At 35.8% G+C, this 20,236-nt stretch overlaps 1 protein-coding gene across 7 annotated transcripts in view; it reads right to left on the reverse strand.

The window, feature by feature from the left end:
* The window catches only part of SCN3A (sodium voltage-gated channel alpha subunit 3), a 93,281-nt gene that overhangs the window by 44,007 nt on the left and 29,038 nt on the right, over positions 1-20,236 (reverse strand). For 3 of the 7 annotated variants that reach the window (XM_058664570.1, XM_058664571.1, XM_058664575.1), the window contains 4 exons: positions 14,340-14,630; positions 5,619-5,966; positions 4,466-4,598; positions 2,753-2,991 (listed from right to left, as the gene is read on the reverse strand). In XM_058664570.1, coding sequence (XP_058520553.1) covers positions 2,753-2,991; positions 4,466-4,598; positions 5,619-5,966; positions 14,340-14,630 — 1,011 coding nt within the window. Of the gene's footprint in view, positions 1-2,752; positions 2,992-4,465; positions 4,599-5,618; positions 5,967-14,339; positions 14,631-20,236 lie in introns of those variants that run through there. The other 4 variants (XM_058664573.1, XM_058664574.1, XM_058664572.1 and 1 more) reach the window with 3 other exon arrangements.

Below are 20,236 nucleotides of genomic sequence, written 5' to 3' on the forward strand. Positions count from 1 at the left end.
TTAGTAAGTATTGACATCTGATGTCAAGCTTGGTTTGACTTGTGTGCAAAGCCCGTGTACTGTCACAAAAACACGCTACCCAAAGCAGCCCTTTGGGAGTGGAAATAATCAGTAGTAACTTATTGTGTGACCACTATGAAAACAAAATTAGAGATGAAGCAGAAAAGTGAAGCATATTCTCTGCTATCAAGGGTATTAAGATGAGTTTAAAAAGTAAGACTCCTACAATAAGAAAACACTGAATATTCAACTATTATTCAAAGACACATTATAGAATTAAAACAACACTATTCAATACTGGCTGGGTTTCACACTGTAAGAGATGCAATCAGAGTTGCATTTGAAGAATATGAAGAATAGTGATGAACATTCTAAGCCAGAACATTCTAGATGGGAATGAAAAGAGTAAACAGATAGTTTCCTATACATAAATACACCAAAAACTCTGTGGTATAGTGACAAGGTTGTTCTGAAATCGTTGATAATGATTGGTGAGGAAGTATTGGACAGTAAAATGGATAGAAGAAATGGGTAAGATGAGTTATCTTTAAAACCAGGTAAAACGGGTGTGTCACAAATGCAGACATTAAGTATTTTAGTCAACTGAAAACATACATGAGAGTAGGATACAGGAAATATTATTTTAATAATAGTTTCAGATAGAAAAAGGGTACATCAAGAGAGTGAATAAAGGGTATACTTTGGAATAAGGGAAAGATAAATAAAAATGACTATAATATAAATCATGATAATATTTTCATCTTTGAATCCAGAAGGTCAGTGCAAAAGGCAACATAAGGATGAAGTGAGATTAATAGGACCTTCCCTAAACTGGAAGAAAGATGAGCTAGATATACGTCTATATTTACAATAATTCTTGAGCAATGATCTGTAACAGTTGCAGTTTTAGTGCTGGGGACACAAACTGACAGCACTGTAGTATATGCTTCCTAGAATTGCTGAGTATATACTATTCAGTGAAAAAGCGACCTCAAAGAAATTCAAAGAGGCAGAGTTTATGGAAAACCAATCAGAGAGAGGAAAAAAATGCCAACATAACAAGTGGCAAAGCTGAAGGCTGTGTGGGATTGTTCCACTGAGTCTACTATGGCAGATAAGTTGAGATCACTTATTTGGATAGACAGTTAAGCAACTCTCCTCCAAGTATTCCTTCTAACCGAACAATTTGCTCTGACACCTACACAACATCTCAGTGTTTCACTGTTTTCACATGATCCCTGTTCCTGGCAAGAATGACTGAGCCAGAGGTGAACATCCACCCACACTCTGCCAAACCAAGTCCTATTGCTAAGTCCGAATGGAATCTAATTTTCTGGCTATTTGTTTTACTCTTATTTCTTTTTTAATGTAAGTGTTATAATATTTAAAATCAGTATCTGGTGACAAAAGATACCATGAATATTTGGTCTATGTCTAAGCCCGTGATTAAAACCTGTTTTTCAAGAACAGCTGTAGTGCCACTCTTTTTTAAATTAAAAAATTAATGAGGTTGAAAACTATTAGGTAGAATCAAAAGGAATGCAACTAACAGTTCTATGTGTGAGGCATTTCATTCATAATCAGTAAGGTAGCTAATCCACTGATTAGAAAGAGGTTTAAAGAAACTAAACACCTCAGAAAAAGCTACATGGTTATTGAGAACTTTAGGACCATGATCTTTTGGAGGTTTCCTCTTCATTAACCACAATTGAGAACATGAACTTGTGAAGGTGAAGTCGGCGTGTTTTCACATGTGTATGCCCTTGTCCCCTTAGATGTGTATGGCTACAGCATTACTGTTGTCATGGTAACCAATACCTCTCCACCTTGTGCCCTCTTTTGGTTCTGGGCCATATTATCTGTAAACACATATAAGCAGTTGGAGCCGGGGAACAGGGGTGCATGGTTACAGGCAGCTCCTGGTGGATGTGACTACTTGTGGTTGGAGTGTATGTTGGGTGAGTGGCTGTATGTGGCTTTGCAGATGAGTGTAGATGTCACCGTGTAAAGATGTCACTTTGTATCCCGACTGCTGCCATGGATACAAAGACACTGGCTGTTCTTGTGCAGTTCTCACTGTATCATGGTTAAGGAAGAAATAAACTGACAAATGGATCCGAGTTGTACTCTGAACTGTTGGATTCTGGATCTTTTTGTTGGAACCCTAAATTCTGGGCATACAAATACCAAACTGATATGAAAATAAGTTTCCTTATTTGTCATAAGATACATATTTCTAAAAATAAATTTTATAATCACAACTTTAACAAATACCTGAGCCTAGAATTCCTGATTAAGATTTTTAAAAAAGACTAATTTATCTTTATCGGAAAGTCAGATATACAGAGAGGAAGATCTTCCATCGATGATTCACTCCCCAAGTGGCCACAAGGGCTGGAGCTGAGTCAATCCAAAGCCAGGAGCCAGAAGCCTCTGCCAGGCCTCTCACATGGGTGCAGGAACCCAAGGATATGGGCCATTCTGGACTGCTTTTCTAGGTCACAAGCAGGGAGCTGGATGGGCAATGCCACCAGGATTAGAACTGGCACCTTATGGGATCCTGGTGCGTGCAAGGCGAGGACTTCAGCCACTCAGCTATTGCGCCAGACCCATGGAATGCGGCTTTAAATATATATTTTTTTTACTGTGACTAAAGAGGATGTAAGTTTTTAGTTTCACTCAGCAAACGAAGTTTTCTTTGGTTTATCTTTTCCCATCCCTGCCAAAGAAGATAATTGTCAAATGAACTTACCTGGTTGCCTACAGACAACACACTGCTGAACTGATCAGTCATGGGGTAATGTTCCATGGCCATGAAGAGGGTATTTAAGACGATGCATATAGTAATGGCAAGATCAATAAAGGGATCCATAACAACTAAATTCACGAGACGCTTTACTTTTAACCATGCCTCACAGCAGTCCCAGATCAAGAACACGTTGGCAAATCTATACCAGCATGGTGGACATTTTTGTCTGGATTCTTCAAGTTCTAACAGAAAAACAAAATGAGAAAATAATAAATAATATCAAAAGGAATTACTGCTTATGGATTGCATATTATTTGATAAAATTTATCCTTCATCCTGGGAAAAGAAATTTATATTTATTTAGCCCGATAAACTTGAGAAGAAAACTCCACCAAATATTTTCATGAAGTGCTCATTAAACCTTATCAAGTAACTACAGAAAGACATTTTGAACTTAATACTTTATTTCAAAATAACTGGGTAATATTTTAGTAAAATATTATGTTCTCTTTATTAAAACTCTACACTTAAACATGATTTTTAAAAATCTTAAGTTTATTAAACATAAATTATTTTTAGATACCTTTGAGAGAATACTGTCTAAAGCTATAATGCTCATTGAAGTAAATGTGACTCATTTTCCTTTGAGAGTCTTTACGTCAACATTGATCTGCAATAAAATGAAAACGTGGCATGGCCTTCTTTTTATGAATTCAGACTTGTCTACTTCTGTTATCTACAAACTTTTCCTAGAATTTTAACCTCATATATAAATAATTTACTGTTAAATGTAATTGATGAATCTTATTACAGCTATTGTATGACTGCACATCTAATGCACCAGTAAGAAAATGCAAGATATAATGAATATTTTCTACAGAAGATGTCCTAGAATTTGCTTTCTACTTGACTTGCACTATTACAGGACAGATGTAATATTCCTCAACCTGCAATCAGGCAGGATTTGTCTATGATATGAACAAACAAAGTAATATAGTTGTTGTCTATTCCGGTATGCTAGAATCAACAAACATTTGTGTTAGCCTTCCTTTGGAGGAATGTAATGGTAATTGTCTATGTAGAAGATGGGGTAGAGATCTTCTTCTTGCGTAGCTCCTGAAGTGATGTGCTGGTTTTGATTTGTCCAAATCACTCATTCATATCCCCCTTACAATCCTATCATTACCTCCTATCTGGAGAGCCAAATGAAACCCTTTGAAAAAGACACTTCCTTGAGTTTCCACAGAAGATGCTTATTCTATTTACATAGTGGGAAAAGATGCTATAAAATTTTTTATGAATACCTGGATGCTTTTAAAATTTGTGAAAATAGTGAAATACATGCTGTGTGCAGAAATTTATGAAGTCCATGTATTTGAGAGTGTTTTCACAAAGTTTATGGGAAATGAGTATTATAAAAAAGTAAAATTTTTGCACAACAATTAACATTTTAATCCCATTTCCCTCATTTTATAGCGTGTTCTTATATGATAAGCAGGAAAATACTATTCAAGAGATATGATACAGACTCAAGTCAAAAGGGAAATTTGATATTAGTTTCAGTAATGTGATTACAATGTACTTAAATGATCACATATACTTATATGTTAATCATATATTTTTGATTCTGATAGATGTAAACCACTCTACACAAAGAAGGAGCAGTTGTGCAGGGCAGGTAATCCATAGAATACTATTCCATAGCTTACACCTTACCTTCCATGGTGTTAGTCAGGATGCTGGCAATGCTCATGGCTCTTTGCCTTCCAGAGGAATCTTCTAGCATTTCCATTGAAATCTGATAAGAACTTAGCCTTCTTTTCCTTACATCAGTTTCAGTGGTGGTACCCTACAAACCAAATACTGATGGCTCAAACCACCCTTTTCAAAGAATTATACAATATCACACATCATTTCTTTGGAAAAACCATGCTGCATGCAATTTTTTCTGGGTAACAATTTGCGTGTGATAAAAAAGTATTTACTGTTGTTATAAACTTGAAAGAAATGATTATGGGTGTTACCCCGTAATACAAATGTACTGGTTGGATACAATCATACAATGCATTTATGTATAGAAATCTTTTAACTAAATTGTCAGAATTTTCAGGAAGGTTTTAGGTGTATTTTAAAGCCATTTTATTAAATAAAATATAAATTACATTTTCAGCTTATATCCATGATTAATCAGAAAATCTTCCCCCCAAATAAATACAATTATATAGTTTCAAGGATGAATTATTTTCTTTGAAGCTATATTTACAATACTGACATATATGGGCCAATGTTTCCATGCACAAACACAGATGTACAATGAAATGTGTGTGCTTTCCTGAGATATCTTCAATTATTCTTTTATGCATCCTATTAGAAATCAACACATTATATTCTTGAGTCATTTTATAATATTGACAATTATAGTAGAATCAACTATAATGCTGATAAGTGTTTGAAAATTGCCCATTATCAATATAATGTTCACTATGATAGTTGATCTTAAGAACATTAAATTTCAGACTATAAATAGATAACTACATAATTCTAAGTGAATATGTATCTATAACAAATATTTGGTTGTCAAAGGCTCATGGTTTTGTTTGTACCTCTCATGATTTTGCAGATATGTGTTTCATCCCAGACTCTCAACCTGGACCCTTTTAACTTGAAGCATTTGAAAGCTTCATGTGCCACAAAATTCAGTGGGGGGAGGGTCTCAAGAGTTTATTATTTATTATTTAATTGGTCATGTCTTATTTTTAAGGACTTTCATATTAGGGAAGAAAAATAGTACAAGAGACTAAACTGCCCAGGTTTTGATAAATTCAAATTGGTAGAGAATGTCAATGGTAGCTAGCTTATCTATTATCACCTCTGGCTGAAGTGGTCCAGTAGGTGATGTTAGAGCAGATGGTCCACCCACCAAGGAAACCACACCATTGCAATCCACAGTGCTGTGCATCTTCCCATTTGCTGGAAGCCCTGGCACCATCCTGGATGACATACTGGCCTGACTAACGTTACTGTTGCGTCGCTCTCCATGTCTGTGTGGCACAAACAGTGAGTCTCTCCTGCTCTCGCTGTCTTCAAAGGTGCTGTGCTCATCATCAGCAAAGTCATTCTCAGATCCCACATCCTTTGCTCGGCCTCTGAAGCTGAAAATGCTTGTTTTGCTGTTGCGTCTTGGGGAAAACAAGGACCCACGGATACTCAACAGCGACTGAGGAGAAAGCAAAGAAGAAAAGAACTGGGTGGAGGAGCAAAGGTGTGCACAATTATTTAATCAACTCTTAATATCACAGAAATGGTTTCCTTTGAGGTTAAGATCATCTGGCTGGTAAATGTAGGTACTCAAGTTTATAGAGAAAAAAATGTATCTTGACATTTTTATTCAAGGCTGCAAGTTAAAGAGAATTCTGACAGACTCCTGATATGCAATTTATTCAGTGTCTGAACACTTCATTTAATCTTCACTCTGGTATTGTAGGTGGTCTGTGTTATCACAATGCGATTCACGAAGAGCGGAGGCTGCAAGGTATGAAAGAGTCTGGTTGGTTGGAGTGATTGCTGAACAATCAGCAGGTGTTTTCCACCTCTCAGTAATGTAATGTGAGAAACATGCACTTTGGAGAAGGTTTGGCTCAGGTGAGAATGTTAGCTCACATTTAATACATTATTATCAAATAATTGACTTCTGTAAAGTTACAGTGCCTTTAGCAAAGCACTACTTCTCTGCTGTCTTCTTTAGCGTTGCAAAACAAGATTTACTTTCCTTTCAACCTGTATGAAAATAAAAGTCATGAATCTTACCTTTGATTCCACCTTCCAAATTTTCTAGCATTTTCTCAATTGGCAAGCAAAGATGCACTTTGAGACTACATGTCACAGCAAACACAGGGGAGATTTCTAAACTATGCCATCAATTTCTATTCTTGTTTAACATGTGATGTAAGCTTGTTCTACCTGTGGTCTAGTACTCAAAAGCATCCCTCTGCAGTCTGTAGGATGTTGGTTTACTTCTTTGATCATTAACTGACTCATTAACAATTTATTTCCCTTGTTTCCTCTCCTTGGTCTCTCATTCACTTTCCTACCCCAAATGGCCAAGATAATAAAAAGACATGCAAACACACACACACACACACACACACACACACACACACATACACCTTCACCCATTTTTTTTTCTAAGTTTCAGTACAAGTTGACCAGGTAATGTTAGTGGGAAAACATGACAACATGGAAACAGCAGACTCTTTCAAATTTAGTGTTGATCCCTTGGCCTCATTAGGTTGTAGTGATTTTATCAGGACCCCCTTTTTTTGCATTTTTAAAAAAATTTAACTTTATGTTACAATTCCATAGGGTCTGGGATTTTCCCACCCTCACCTAAATTCCCACCCCTCGACTGATTTTCCCCATATTATTACAATAGTATAGTTCTTCAGACGCAGTCATAAGTCCACCAGTCTGTTATTTAAGTGTTCAGACCCCATTTTTAATGTTACTTTTATGACTCTTTCCAGCACAGCACCAGAATAATTTTTGTTACCTTCTGTCATGGTCGCAGTTTTGAACGGTAGTGCTCCCAAAATAGGGCAACAAGAGTATGTATTTAGGCAGAAGTCAAAACAATGTTTTTTTATAACCATGTCCCATAACAGAATGCCTGGGTTTGATACTTCACTCTACCTCCTGATTCCAGCTTCTTGCTAAAGTTGATTATGGGATGTAGTGGTTATGACTTAAGTAATTGGGTTCCTGATTTGCATATGGGAGCTTTGTTTGGATTCCAAATTCTAGTTTCAATATCAGATCACTCAGACCTGTATGTGTGGTTCTGGGCATTTGGGGAATGAATAAGTAGTTAGAAGTGTTTCTCTCTCTCTCTCTCTCTCTCTCTTGCACACACACACACACACACACACACACATAAAGAAAGAAAACCATTTTAAAAAGAAATACAGGTCATTCCTTTGGATTTCATCAGGCTCTCCACAAGGACACTGTCTGTCCTGGCCAGATTATCTGACTTGAAGCTATGTCTATGTGATGACACCTACAGTAGTTTGTCTATACTTTTGTCTGTTACAGTGCTGTTTACCCAACAGTGTTTACACTGATTTCCCAACAAAGTGATGCAAAGATTAGATCCTATGAAAATTTAATTTACTCTCTCTAAAAGTAATGCTAATGATTTTGACCTCTTCAAACTCCATTTAAATTCTCATATAAAATTTGTTACATTTAGGGCTTTTATTCTAAAGAAAAATTATTTGCTTTTATGAGAAAGACTTACAGAAAGAAGGAGAGACAGAAAGATCCTCTGTCTACTGTTTTACTCTCTAAGTGGCCATAATGGCTGGAGCTGAGCCAATCTGAAGCCAGGAATCAGGAAATTCCTGTGGATCTCCCACACGGGTACAGGGTCCCAAGGCTTTGGACCATCCTCCATTACTTTCCCAGACCATAGGCAGAGAGCAGGATGAAAGTGAAGCAACCAGGACACGAACCAGCACCCTTCTGCGATCCCACTGCTTGCAGACAGATTATTAGCCAATTGAACCATTGTGACGGAGCTAGTATTTTGAAACTTCAGTGTGTTTCTATGAACACTTTATGTGTTAAAGATACACATTTTAGTGGTTTCTTTTTTGAAAGTATGATTCAGCTGGTAGTTGTTATGTGTTGTCCCAAACCACTTGTGCTGGAACTTTAAATCCCCAAAGTGACAGTGCAGGGATTTGAGGCCTTACTGGGAGCTGTTTGCCTCACAGTCAGGACTCTCACAAATGGATCAATGTTTACCTTGTTGGAGTGGTTGAGCTGTTACTGGGGATGGGGCAAGAAGTCTCTGCTGCATGCTCCCCCTTGGCCTTGAGTTGTTACTGGGGATGGGGCCAGAACTCTCTGCTGCATGCTCCCCCTTAGCCTTGGATATTCTGCCACACAGGGCACTCACCAGAAGCCAAGCAGATGTCAGCATCATGCCCTTTGACTCCCCAGTCTCTAGGCACGGGTTTGGATATTTTTTTTTTTCTGACAGACTCTAGAAGTCTTACGTTAACAAAAAAATCTGTTTATAAAATTGAAATGTCAATGAGGTGGTCACAGAAGGTGGTTAAGAATTCGCATTTACTTTTAACATATTGGTTACTCATTACTATGTCAATTAATTCCATAATGATGTAAATTTTTGCTGATGGTATGTTGGAGCTTTTAATTGATCAGGATGATACTCTGCTGGCTCTGTCTTCAGACCAGAAAGGGTATACCTAAGAAGCCGTTGAACTTGACTGGACAATAAGATGCTGGACTCTATGTTTGGTATATGCTTGCAATGGGGGAATCTCACCTGAACTTGATCTGTGGTTATGCAACAAGGTGGAGGAATCCACCATGGTGGGAGGGTTTAGGGAGGGGTGGGGAGAATCCCAGTACCTATGAAACTGTGTCACATAATACAATGTAATTAATGAATTAAAAATAATAAATAAATAAATTTTAAAAAAAATCTGTTTATTCTGTTTAGACATGAGGCCTTTGGGGAATGATTAGATTGGATTAAGTCACTAAAGTGGAATCCCAATGACTGAATCTTGGTGGTTTTATCAGGGGAGAGATAGAGGCAGGCATGCATGTACTCTTTTTTACCATGTGATGAATACTGCTGCTCCAGGGCACTGGCAGCAAGAAAATGATCACCATCAATTAAACAGAGAGGAGTCTCCCATTGGAGATTGTGAATCTCCAGGGATATGAACCAAAATAAATCTCTTTCCTGAAAAAGGTCTCAGTTACTCTGGTAAGACAATAGAACACTAAGTCAGTGAAAGAAAGGATCCAGTAATTTGAATTTTTAATACAGATTTCAGGTGAGTATGATGGACATTGATCTCATTCTACACTCAGACTGAAACTTGTTTTTTTTTTTTTTTCCAATCCCTAAGATGGTTTGAGATAGTCATTTTACTGTGCCTATATTCTTGAACTATCTTTAGGAATAAAATATCACCCCAGGTGATATTGGTTGGAAGTATGATGTATGGATTTACATCCAGAAGGTATTTGGTATATGCCTTTAATTTGCATGTTTTTATGCCAAGGTATTGCACAGGCATTCCAGATCTTTGAGTTTATTTGAAACTTCTATTCACTCTCTGGAAAATATAATAATGAGTGTGAACACAGCTCTCAAGGCAACAGAGACCAAAAAAGAAGATAACAAAAATAGCATTCTGAGAAAATAAATCAGAAATAACACACTAGAAGATGCTGTAGAGGGAAGGGAATACCCACAGCGGTAGCTAGCCTTCTTCCAGGGAAAACAAAATTCTATGTTTTAAGACTGAAAGGCTTTATCTTTCTTTACTTCAATCATGCTAAAATATAAATCTCACTTTTTTGAGTAAAAAAGAAAATCCATTATAAGAAGAGACATATGAACCCTGTCTCCACTAATTTTTAGTACTGAAAAGGGAAACCAGAAAAATGTTATGTCTGGATAACACAGTTCTGCCTGTTGCAGGTCACAGAACCAGAGTGGGTGAGGAATGTCAAGATGGAGGAAGATACAGGGATATCATGTTGTCCCAGTGCAAACAATAAAGTGAGTATTTGTTGGAGATGGGTGCTCCAACAGCATTTAAAGTAAGAAATGTGTATATTCTCAATATCTCCTACAATTACACTTGGTTGTGGCCATAAAATTTTTTTATTCAAAATAAATTGCTTCTATCCAAACAAACTAGACAAAATCTTAGGAGACATTCAATTTTCATTATAGACTTGCTCCTACTTTTCCATTTAGAACTATGAATGTGTATTATTTATTTAAATAATGAAAAATACAATAAAGAAACATTTAAAATTTATGTTAGTAGAAAACAGTGTATCCATAATTTATGGCCTCTGTACCTTGGCATTTTCAGAAGATGTTCTTGTTTGAGCTGTATGCCCTATCCATTCTATGCTTCCTGTTCCCACATTATCTAATTCGTTTTCTCTTAAAAATCATTCTTTTCTGTTTCAGAACAAGAACTGGCGTATTTCCATTTATGGGTTGTTTTAATGTCCTCTGTGTATCATTATTAGGATATGTAAATTCAATGCTAATGAATTTTTTAAATACTTTTTTCTTTCTGTATTCTTTTTATTTATTTATTTATTTTTATTGATTACATTGCATTATGTGACACAGTTGTATAGGTACTGGGATTCCCCACCACCCCTCCCCAACCCTCCCCGCCGTGGTGGATTCCTCCACCTTGTTGCATTACCACAGTTCAAATTCAGTTGAGATTCTTTCACTGCAAGCATCTACCAAGCATAATGTCCAGCATCTTATTGTCCAGATAAGTTAAATGGTTTCTTGGGGAGACCATCTCTGGTCTGAAGGTAGAGCCAGCAGAGTATCATCCCGATCAATTAAAAGCCCCGACATTACATCAGTAACAATTTATAACGTTATGGAATTAGTTGACATGGTATTGAGTAACCAATATGTTAAAAGAGAAAAAAAAAAGAATGCAAGTTCTGAACCACATCCTGTGACGTCTACATTGACATTTCAATTATTAGTTTATATACAACCAGGTTCTATACACCTTAAAATGGCTATAAATTACTATTCAGCTGTCTCATGTCTATTTTCATTATAGTATTTAGTATATAGTATTATATAGTATAGAGACCTACCACCTGTGTCTCACCTGTCCAGCTATATCTCAATCTACAAATGAAAGTAACAGAAAGTCTGTATTCTATACACACACATATATATATGGATTCTGTTTTTAGTATTAAAGCTTTGGATGTCATCTGCCTTGCTCTGGTGCCTCTCTGATCCTCAGCATCTCCCACTCCTGGGGCTACTTCAGTATTTCTTCCATGCAACAACATCAGACCTGGCATTTTCCTTCTCAGTTGGAGTGCTTTTCCCTAAGATAGGCTCTTTTGTTGTCTCCTAGGAATCTCTGCCCAAATTTCTCATAAACAGTTAGTTCTTTAACTGTTAATAATGTTACCTCTAATTATGATACTTGTTTCCATTTTTCTTCTTTGTTTGTATCCAAAGAACTGACTGCCCAACATAGCCTACACTAACTTTTGTTTAATATCTGCTCCTTGTTTCCTCATGAAGTAGGTGAAGTGAGTCTTTTCTGTTCATTGGGAAGTAGTAAACATCTGTTGAAGGACTGAAGGATCTAACCTATGGGTTCTTACTTGAGAACAATGATGATAAATAGAAGAAATGATACCATTTTCATAAACATGCAAATATATTAATTTAATGATTTTTACGCATATGCATTTGTGAATTAACTATTAAATATTTTGGTTTCTTCATTTGGGTTTCATTCAACAATTTTCAGAGTTATTCTGTTGCATAGGTCTCTATCTATGGCTTTTTAAAAAAAAGATTTATTTATTTTTATTGCAAAGTCAGATATACAGAGAGGAGGAGAAACAGAGAGGGAGATCTTCTGTCTGATGATTCACTTCCCAAGTGGCCACAACAGTTGGAGCTGAGCCGATCTGAAGCCAGGAGCCAGGAGCCTCTCTTTCAGGTCTCCCACATTGGTGCAGGGTCCCAAGGCTTTGGGCTGGGTCTACTGCTTTTCCAGGCCACAAGTGGGGAGCTGGATGGGTAGCAGGGCTGCTGGCACCCACAACGGATCCCGGGTGCATGCAACATGAGGATTTTAGCCATTAGGCTACTGCACAGGCCCTCTATATATGGTTTAATCTTCCACTGCTGTCTGAAATAGAAATTACTATCTCATTTTACAGAAATCCTGCAATCTAGAAGTAATTTGATTAGGGTCACAGAGCTACTTTGAAGTAGCAAATACAAGCTCTTGTTAAATTAATCATATATTTATCCCATCAAAAAAACTGAATCCTGATGACTCTTGTTTTGCCTAAGAAACCCAAAGTATAAAGGCGACTCTTTAGCTGGAATCTGGTCTGATTATCTGATATTCCCTACAGACTTCAAATTAATTCTGAACTTGCTAATACTGAAAAAAGCAGCAGTCATCAGAAGATGGGCATACCTGAGGTCCCAAAATGTAAAACTGTCTCATCAAAAAATGTGATAGGTGGTACCCCAAATTTTTTAAAGATTTATTTATTTTTGTTGGAAAGTCAGATATACATAGAGGAGGAGAGATGATCCATACGATGATTCACTCCCCAAGTGACCGCAACAGTCAGTGCTGCACCAATCTGAAGCCAGGAGCCAGGAACCTCTTCCAGGTCTCCCACGCGGGTGCAGGGTCCCAAGGCTTTGGGCCATCCTTAACTGTCATCCCAAGCCACAATCAGGGAGCTGGATGGGAAGTGAAGCAGCCGGGATTAGAACCGGCGCACATATGGGATCCCAGCACATTCAGGACGAGAACTTTAGCTGCTAAGCCACAGCGCCGGGCCCAGTACCCCCAAATTCAAAAGTTAGGGTTAGGGCTAGGGTTATACTTTATTTATATTATGAACAAATACAATTGCAGTACATAAGATAGTAGTAGTTCAATCTGTTTATGTATATTTATTTTGTCCTAATATGAGGATGCATTATATATTATTAATATGGTTTCTTAAAGATTCTTATTTATTTCTTCAATATAAATTATAAAGTACTACCTAGAGTATAGGAATATTAAGGTTAATAACGTTAAAGTTGATAATATTAAGGAATATAATGGTTAAGGTACATCTTCCCTTTGCTCAGAACCAAGAGCTAACGCTGTAGTATGCCAAATTTTGTGTTCCTCAATGATACTTTTCTAGAAAAAAATTTTTCTTCATAAAGAATCATACTCCTTGTTTGATTTACAGTTTCTTAAAATTAATTCTACATAAAAATTAATTCTACAAGGTATTCCTTGGAGTATTAATATTTAGGATAAAATTTTGACTCAGATTAACATAATTAGAAGATTTTATGTATTTCAAAAGATATGGAATTATAAGGAAACCAAGTGAGTGTTCAAAGCCAAAACTGTACTTACCAAATATTTTGCATCTATTTACTCTTTATGTTATACAACCAAAAACTTGATTAGCACAAAAACTAAAAACTATTCCAATCTGACTTGAAACTATGCCAAAAATCTGGATAACTGGCATTACATCAGACATAAAAATTGTTTTCAATATTGTCTTGTGAAGAACATTTAACCCATGAATTATACTGTAACCTGCAATGACCCCTTGCCAACGTGATGGACATTCACTCCAGTGCATTTCTTGTATCCCCTGTCAAAGGCAAAAATTCCAAAAGGCACATGTTATAAGCCAACATCAGCTGAGAAAAGCAGAAGTTGCATCCAGAAGATAGGCGTACCTGAGGTCCCAAAATGTAACAGTCTCATTGAAATTTTTGATAGGTGGTACCCCCAAATTTAAAAGTCATTATTTGTTTAGTGAAAATTCCTTTTAAAGGTGATTGTGAAAGTTCAAAAAAACTGTATTAAATGTTTCCAGTCCCCTATATAATCATATATTATTTGAAAATATACCAGAACAAAAAATGTAGTAATTAAAAATAGCAATAACAAGAATGGCCAGAACTCTTAATATAAAAGCATACCTGATGGGGTGAGCAGAATTCCTTGTCACCAGTCAGCCGGTTCCCGTCCATAGAGAAAAGGAAGCTTCTTCTTTTGACACTATCTTCAGATTCAGATTTGGGAAACCTGTCGCCTTCTCCTTTGCTGTTCCCTTCCAAGTGATCCCTCTGTCTTCGTTTCTTCCTGCGGTTCCTCCACTCCTTAGCACTTTTGGAGCTTAATTTCGATGCTTCTGAGGAGCTTTCCAAGAGCTCTCCTAGCCCGCCTATTCCACTGAAATCTCTTGAAGCTGCAGAGGCCGCTGCTACTGCCTGTTTTAACAAAACCAGTCACTCTTTGGAACATACAACCTAGAAATCCATGACTACACCACATTGTTGCCATTTTAGACCATGGACTAAATGTGAAGACAGTGTCTTTTAGCCTCTTATTCTGTTTTATCACAACAGTTTACTTAATACATTTTAAATACTACAAAGTAACGTATGAGGCTACGAACTCAGCAAGGAAAGTCTGATTTAGTGTGTTTCCTACACTGTTTCTCTCACTTTCTTCTGGGGAAAAAAAACCAAAACACCTTAGTTGGGTATAAACTTCAGTTCAAGAGACAACTGCTCTCACAATTGCATTGTTCCTCCTGGGTACAATTGTGATCAACTGAGTGAAATAGTTTTCCTCTAAATTCAGGACCAAACTCCAAATATTTCAGGACGTAGTGGAATCTACTGACTGGTTTATTGTCCTTCACCTAAATTACATCTTATCAAATGTATTCCAGAGCACTTGTAGTTTGCAAATTTTTATGCTTATAAAGTAGTTACAAATAACAATTTATTTATGTAACAACATAAATAAATGAAATAATCATTCAAGATAATGTGAACTTATTTTCTTTATATGTTTCAGTGCTAATTATTCTTAAGCCTGCTGGATTTCTATACCCATTATTGAAAACAAGGCCAAGTAGAAATCTGGCAAATGTTTTATATTTTCATATGGCTGGACATCATTTTGGGCATATAACTTATTTAGCCATGTTTCATATGTTGACTAGGATGTGAAACAACAATATAGTACATATCAGAGCCAAGTTTTCATTAAATGTTTTCCTATTTTTAAATATGATAAAAGAAGAGGACACAGCTAAGTTACAATGCTATTAATTACATTTTTCTTTATGTGATTACTAAATATAAATAGCTTTGTTGTGTGCTGTTGTTTATAATCTTTCTTACTGACTACAAGCTAGAAATGTTTTCAGTGTTTCTTTGGGCGTTGCCTAGGATGTCACTTGAAAGAAACAGGACACTGTAAACATTTGATGAAGCGACACTTTAAAAGGACACTTTCTGTCAGTTTTCTAAGACAATAGAGAGGCAAGAACTACAATATTTAGCCCTAACTTTCTAAAATCTCAGAAAAAAGACTATGTGTCAAAATATTCTATGCAACATTTTAAGAGTGGATGAAGATAAAGTTATTTTAGGAAGCCATGACAAAACTTTGTATTGTTTCTCGCATTCTGAGAAGATGAAAATTCTTAACAGATTCCATTTTTTGACCTCATCTCAATTAAAATAAAAATTTTCAAAAGATTTCAAACTAAATGTGCAGAGCTAGAAAATCTCTAGAATTAACATGACCTCAGAAACATAACTACAATCTAAACATATTATTGAATTCATGTTAGGCAATGCAAAAAAATGTAATATTGATATTTGAATTGGGCAATACATTTTTTACAGAAACACAAATGTAAGGTTTGGTACATGTTATGTAGCTTCAGAAATAGGCTTCCTTTTTCACTGTATTTATTCATTTTACTGTGTATTATCTATATTTGATATTCATGAGGGAGGCTATGTATGCTCTTTGTTGAATGAATGAATGTACAATTACCCCCATTTTATGGGGATATAGTCCTTAATTCTTATTTGAATATGCAGACAGTATTGCAAAACACAGAGTGCAAATCACTGATTGACTTGTTTGTCTCTAGAAACAATGAAAGTGATGGTGATATTATCTTACCATAATTCCCAAACTCATGTTCATTTAAATCACTTCCACAATTTGTTTTGTGTAAGACATGATTTCCCTATCCTGCGTAATAGTACAAATAAGTCAGGAAAAACAATCATTTCTGAAGCAATGAAGGGAACCTCTGACACACCACATTTTCTGTGTCACTCATCAACTCAAATCTCTCACTTGTTCCATTTCCAGTGATTTGCCACTACCCTCACAGGCAGATGTTTCCTATCATCTCTCAGGCCGGCATACCTGTTTATACCCAGCTCTGTGACACTGTCAATATCCTTGCTTACTTTGGGTAATAGAGCTATTTGCTGAATTCTGCTGGTAACCAACAATTTTGTACTTCTTATTTACACAAGGAGTAACATTCCATGTGGCTATACATTGACTCTGGACCTTACTATCTCTGTGACTTTAATAATATAATTCTTATACTTTATGCATTTGAAATATAAAAGCATTAATTAATTTTCTTTCTTATACGTAAAAATTTATCTCACAGAATCTGAGATAGAATGGTAGTTACCACAAGCTTTAGAGAATTATGAGAGACTGAAGAATGGAGAAAGTTAGTCAATGGATATAGATCTACAATTAGAATGGAAAAATGGTGAGATTATTTGAGCTGTATATGTGATTTTTCATACCTATCCAATGACTAGTACTAGGAGGACCTTAAAAAAATAATAAATAAGGCATGGCACAATAGCCTAATAGCCCTGTGGCTAAAGTCCTTGTCTTACATGTGCCAGGATCCCATATGGGTGCTGGTTCATACCCCGGCTGCTTTGCTACCCATCCAGCTCCCTGCCTGTGGCCTGTTAAAGCAGTTGAGGACGGCCCAAAGCCTTGGGACCTTGCACCCATGTGGGAGACCTAGAGGAAGCTACTGGCTTCTGGCTTTGGATCAGCTCAACTCCAGCCATGATGGCCACTTGGAGAGTGACTCAGTGAATGGAATATCTTTCTCTCCATCTCTCCTTCTCTCTGTAAATATAACTTTCCAATAAAGAATAAACAAATTTTTAAAAAAAGGAAAATAAATAAGAATGTAGTTGATACTTAGCTTCATAAAAACCAATGGCTAGTTAGTAATTTTTGAAATCACATGAAGTTGGAAAGACTAAAGTTATACTGTAACAAAATAATCTTACAAGTCTGTTATCTATCTGTCTATCTATCTATCTATCAATCATCTATTGTCATTTTCTCTCTGCCTTTCTCTGTTTCTCTTCCCATCTCTCTTTCTTCCCTTTCTGCTTCAATGTTGACTATATACCTGGTTGGCAACAGGCAAAATCTGTTTGGTACCATACTATCCCAATCAATAATATAAAGCATTTCCTTGGACAAATACTAATCTTTCACATATGAAGTTAATGCTGATCAAATCATGATGATTTATCCATGAATATTGACTAGAACAGATGTTTTTTTCTAGCTGACCTAATCATAGAGTAGGTAATCAAATTTTAAAGTTTTTTTAATTAGACACAGTAAACTTAATTTCAAAAAGTTTGTAATCTTTTAATTGCTGCCATGCCATTTTTTACTCTAGGGATTAGATGAAAATAAACCTAATCTTATACTATATTATCTATTATGTAGCCTTACTTCATTAAATTCTAAAATAATACTTGAATAATCTGAAACTTTAAAATATAATGCAATTTATAAATAGTATTTATACAGCATTTATTTAACACTTATAAGAAAACCCTTTCATTATAAAATTTATCTTGCAAAAGCGCTTCAATAGTAATATGAAATAAAGCTCTGAAATGACAGAAATTGACTAGAACTTTCTGATAAAAACAAGGACGTGTTTATAAGACTTCCAAACATCACAAGCATCACAAGAATCACTAAAAATTTGCTTTTAATTTTCCTGATAAAACCAACAAAGCGTAATATTACAACTTGGCATGCAATGGTAATATGAAAAAAGCAAAGCCCGCATATTCAGCAAATTCTGTCTGCAGTTGAGTTTAGCAACTATATATCTTACTGCTATTAGCCTATTTTTCTAAAAAAAATAAAATCAGAATATTAAAGACTTAAGATCCAAACCTACAAATTCAGAATATATTACTATTATTAAAATAGGCCAAAATGCTTTCAATAAAGTCAATATTTTAAAATATTTCAAAAAAATTCTTATACTTCTGTTTCTGGTCAAGATACATTAGCAGGGATTAGTAGTGCTCATTTGCTTGCTTGCTTGCTTACTTACTTCTGAACAACTAAACTGAGAAAATTCATGAAATATTGCCATTTAAGGCATGAGGCATGTGGTCAGGATATCTTCAGACACATGAATCAGACTAGAAAGAAAGCAGGGTCCCTGGTTTTCTTAGTTTAAAGCTTTACAATTCCTAGCTGAGTGACAGAAAAAGTATATTTCTGTAGATTCCAATATTGGAAGAGGAGAAGCTAACAGAATAGGGAACTTCAAGTGGCAGAGCAGAGAGCTGATCAAGGATAATGCTGGAGACTCCCCACTGAGATTCCCCATTGTGGGTGTTGGGGAACTACCAGCAGTGGAGGGCTGGAGGGCCTATCACCCAACACCCAGAATGTGACAGATGGTACTTATTCCTCCCAGCTTTGTTAGCATGTGTTTTATTTTAAATGAAGGTATTTGAGTAGAAGTTTTGGATGAATCCTTATTTTCTGAGTGGGGAAATCTAAACCCTAGACTAAATGATACTCTGATCCTACTTACAAAGTCTTAAACATTTAGAAAAAGCAAAAGTATGAAACTGCTTTTAAATGAAGTAGCATTACCATGGGAATAAAAAGCATCTAGCATCCAACAAAGTGAAATTGAAAGTGTCTTGATTTCAACTTAAGACTGTCAGAAAAGTAAAAATACTACATTATACGATCCATGATAAAGAGTAAAATTAGTAAAGATCACAAACTTGAAGACATAGGAAAAATCACTCTAAGGTCAATAAACTTGTTTATAATTTATATGAACTACAAATGATTTAGAATTGCCAAAATAACTGATTAAAGAAGCAAAGTTGAAGAGCATCTACTTTCTGACTTCAAGAATTATAATAGGTCTTTAGTAATAAAGACACTTGTATTGGCATAAAGAGACATGATAAGCGGATAGAATTGAACCCAGGCACTGAATTTCTCACAAAGGGTTGTAGGCAAAGGGATAGTGCAGAAAAGACATTTTGCTCAATAATTAGTACCAGAATAATCAATACCTGCATTAAAAAACAGTCTCTACACATAATATGCTTCTTACATAAAAATGCACTTTAAATGATCAATTGACCTCAATGCCACACACGAAACTGTAGCTCTTTTGGGCATGGGGCGGAGGGAGGAAGCAGTAATAAATATCTGGTGTTGGTTTGGCAAAAAATTACTTAAATGTGACACCAAAATCACAACTTTTAAAAGCCCCAAATTACTTAATAAACTATAATTTACAAAAATTAAACATTTTTGCTTTTAGAACTATTCCCAGAGAAATGAAAAAACTAGTAATATACTGAGAGATATTTCCATAAACAGGATTTTTTAAAATTCACCACCGTGTCTGTATTTCTGCCTCAAGACAGGAATGCCCCATTCACCTTATTCCCTATTCAGATACTCTGTTAATATTAACAACAATCTAAATTTGGCATCTAATGTCAGGTGCCTTCCTGCATTTTTCTCCCACAGAATAGTTAAGTGAAGGTATGTCTAAAGCTCTCTTCACATTTGAGCTTAACTAATTTCAGAATAAAATCTCAGAAGTTGAATTAAGGTGGAACACCAGTAATAGAAAATTGTGCCTTTCAAAATTAAACTAAAAATGAAATTCCTCCTAATTTTGCATTGTCTGATAATTCCGTTTTCCATGATTACCTGC

This window comes from Ochotona princeps, chromosome 5 (genome assembly GCF_030435755.1).
Source record: "Ochotona princeps isolate mOchPri1 chromosome 5, mOchPri1.hap1, whole genome shotgun sequence".
NCBI lineage: Eukaryota > Metazoa > Chordata > Mammalia > Lagomorpha > Ochotonidae > Ochotona > Ochotona princeps.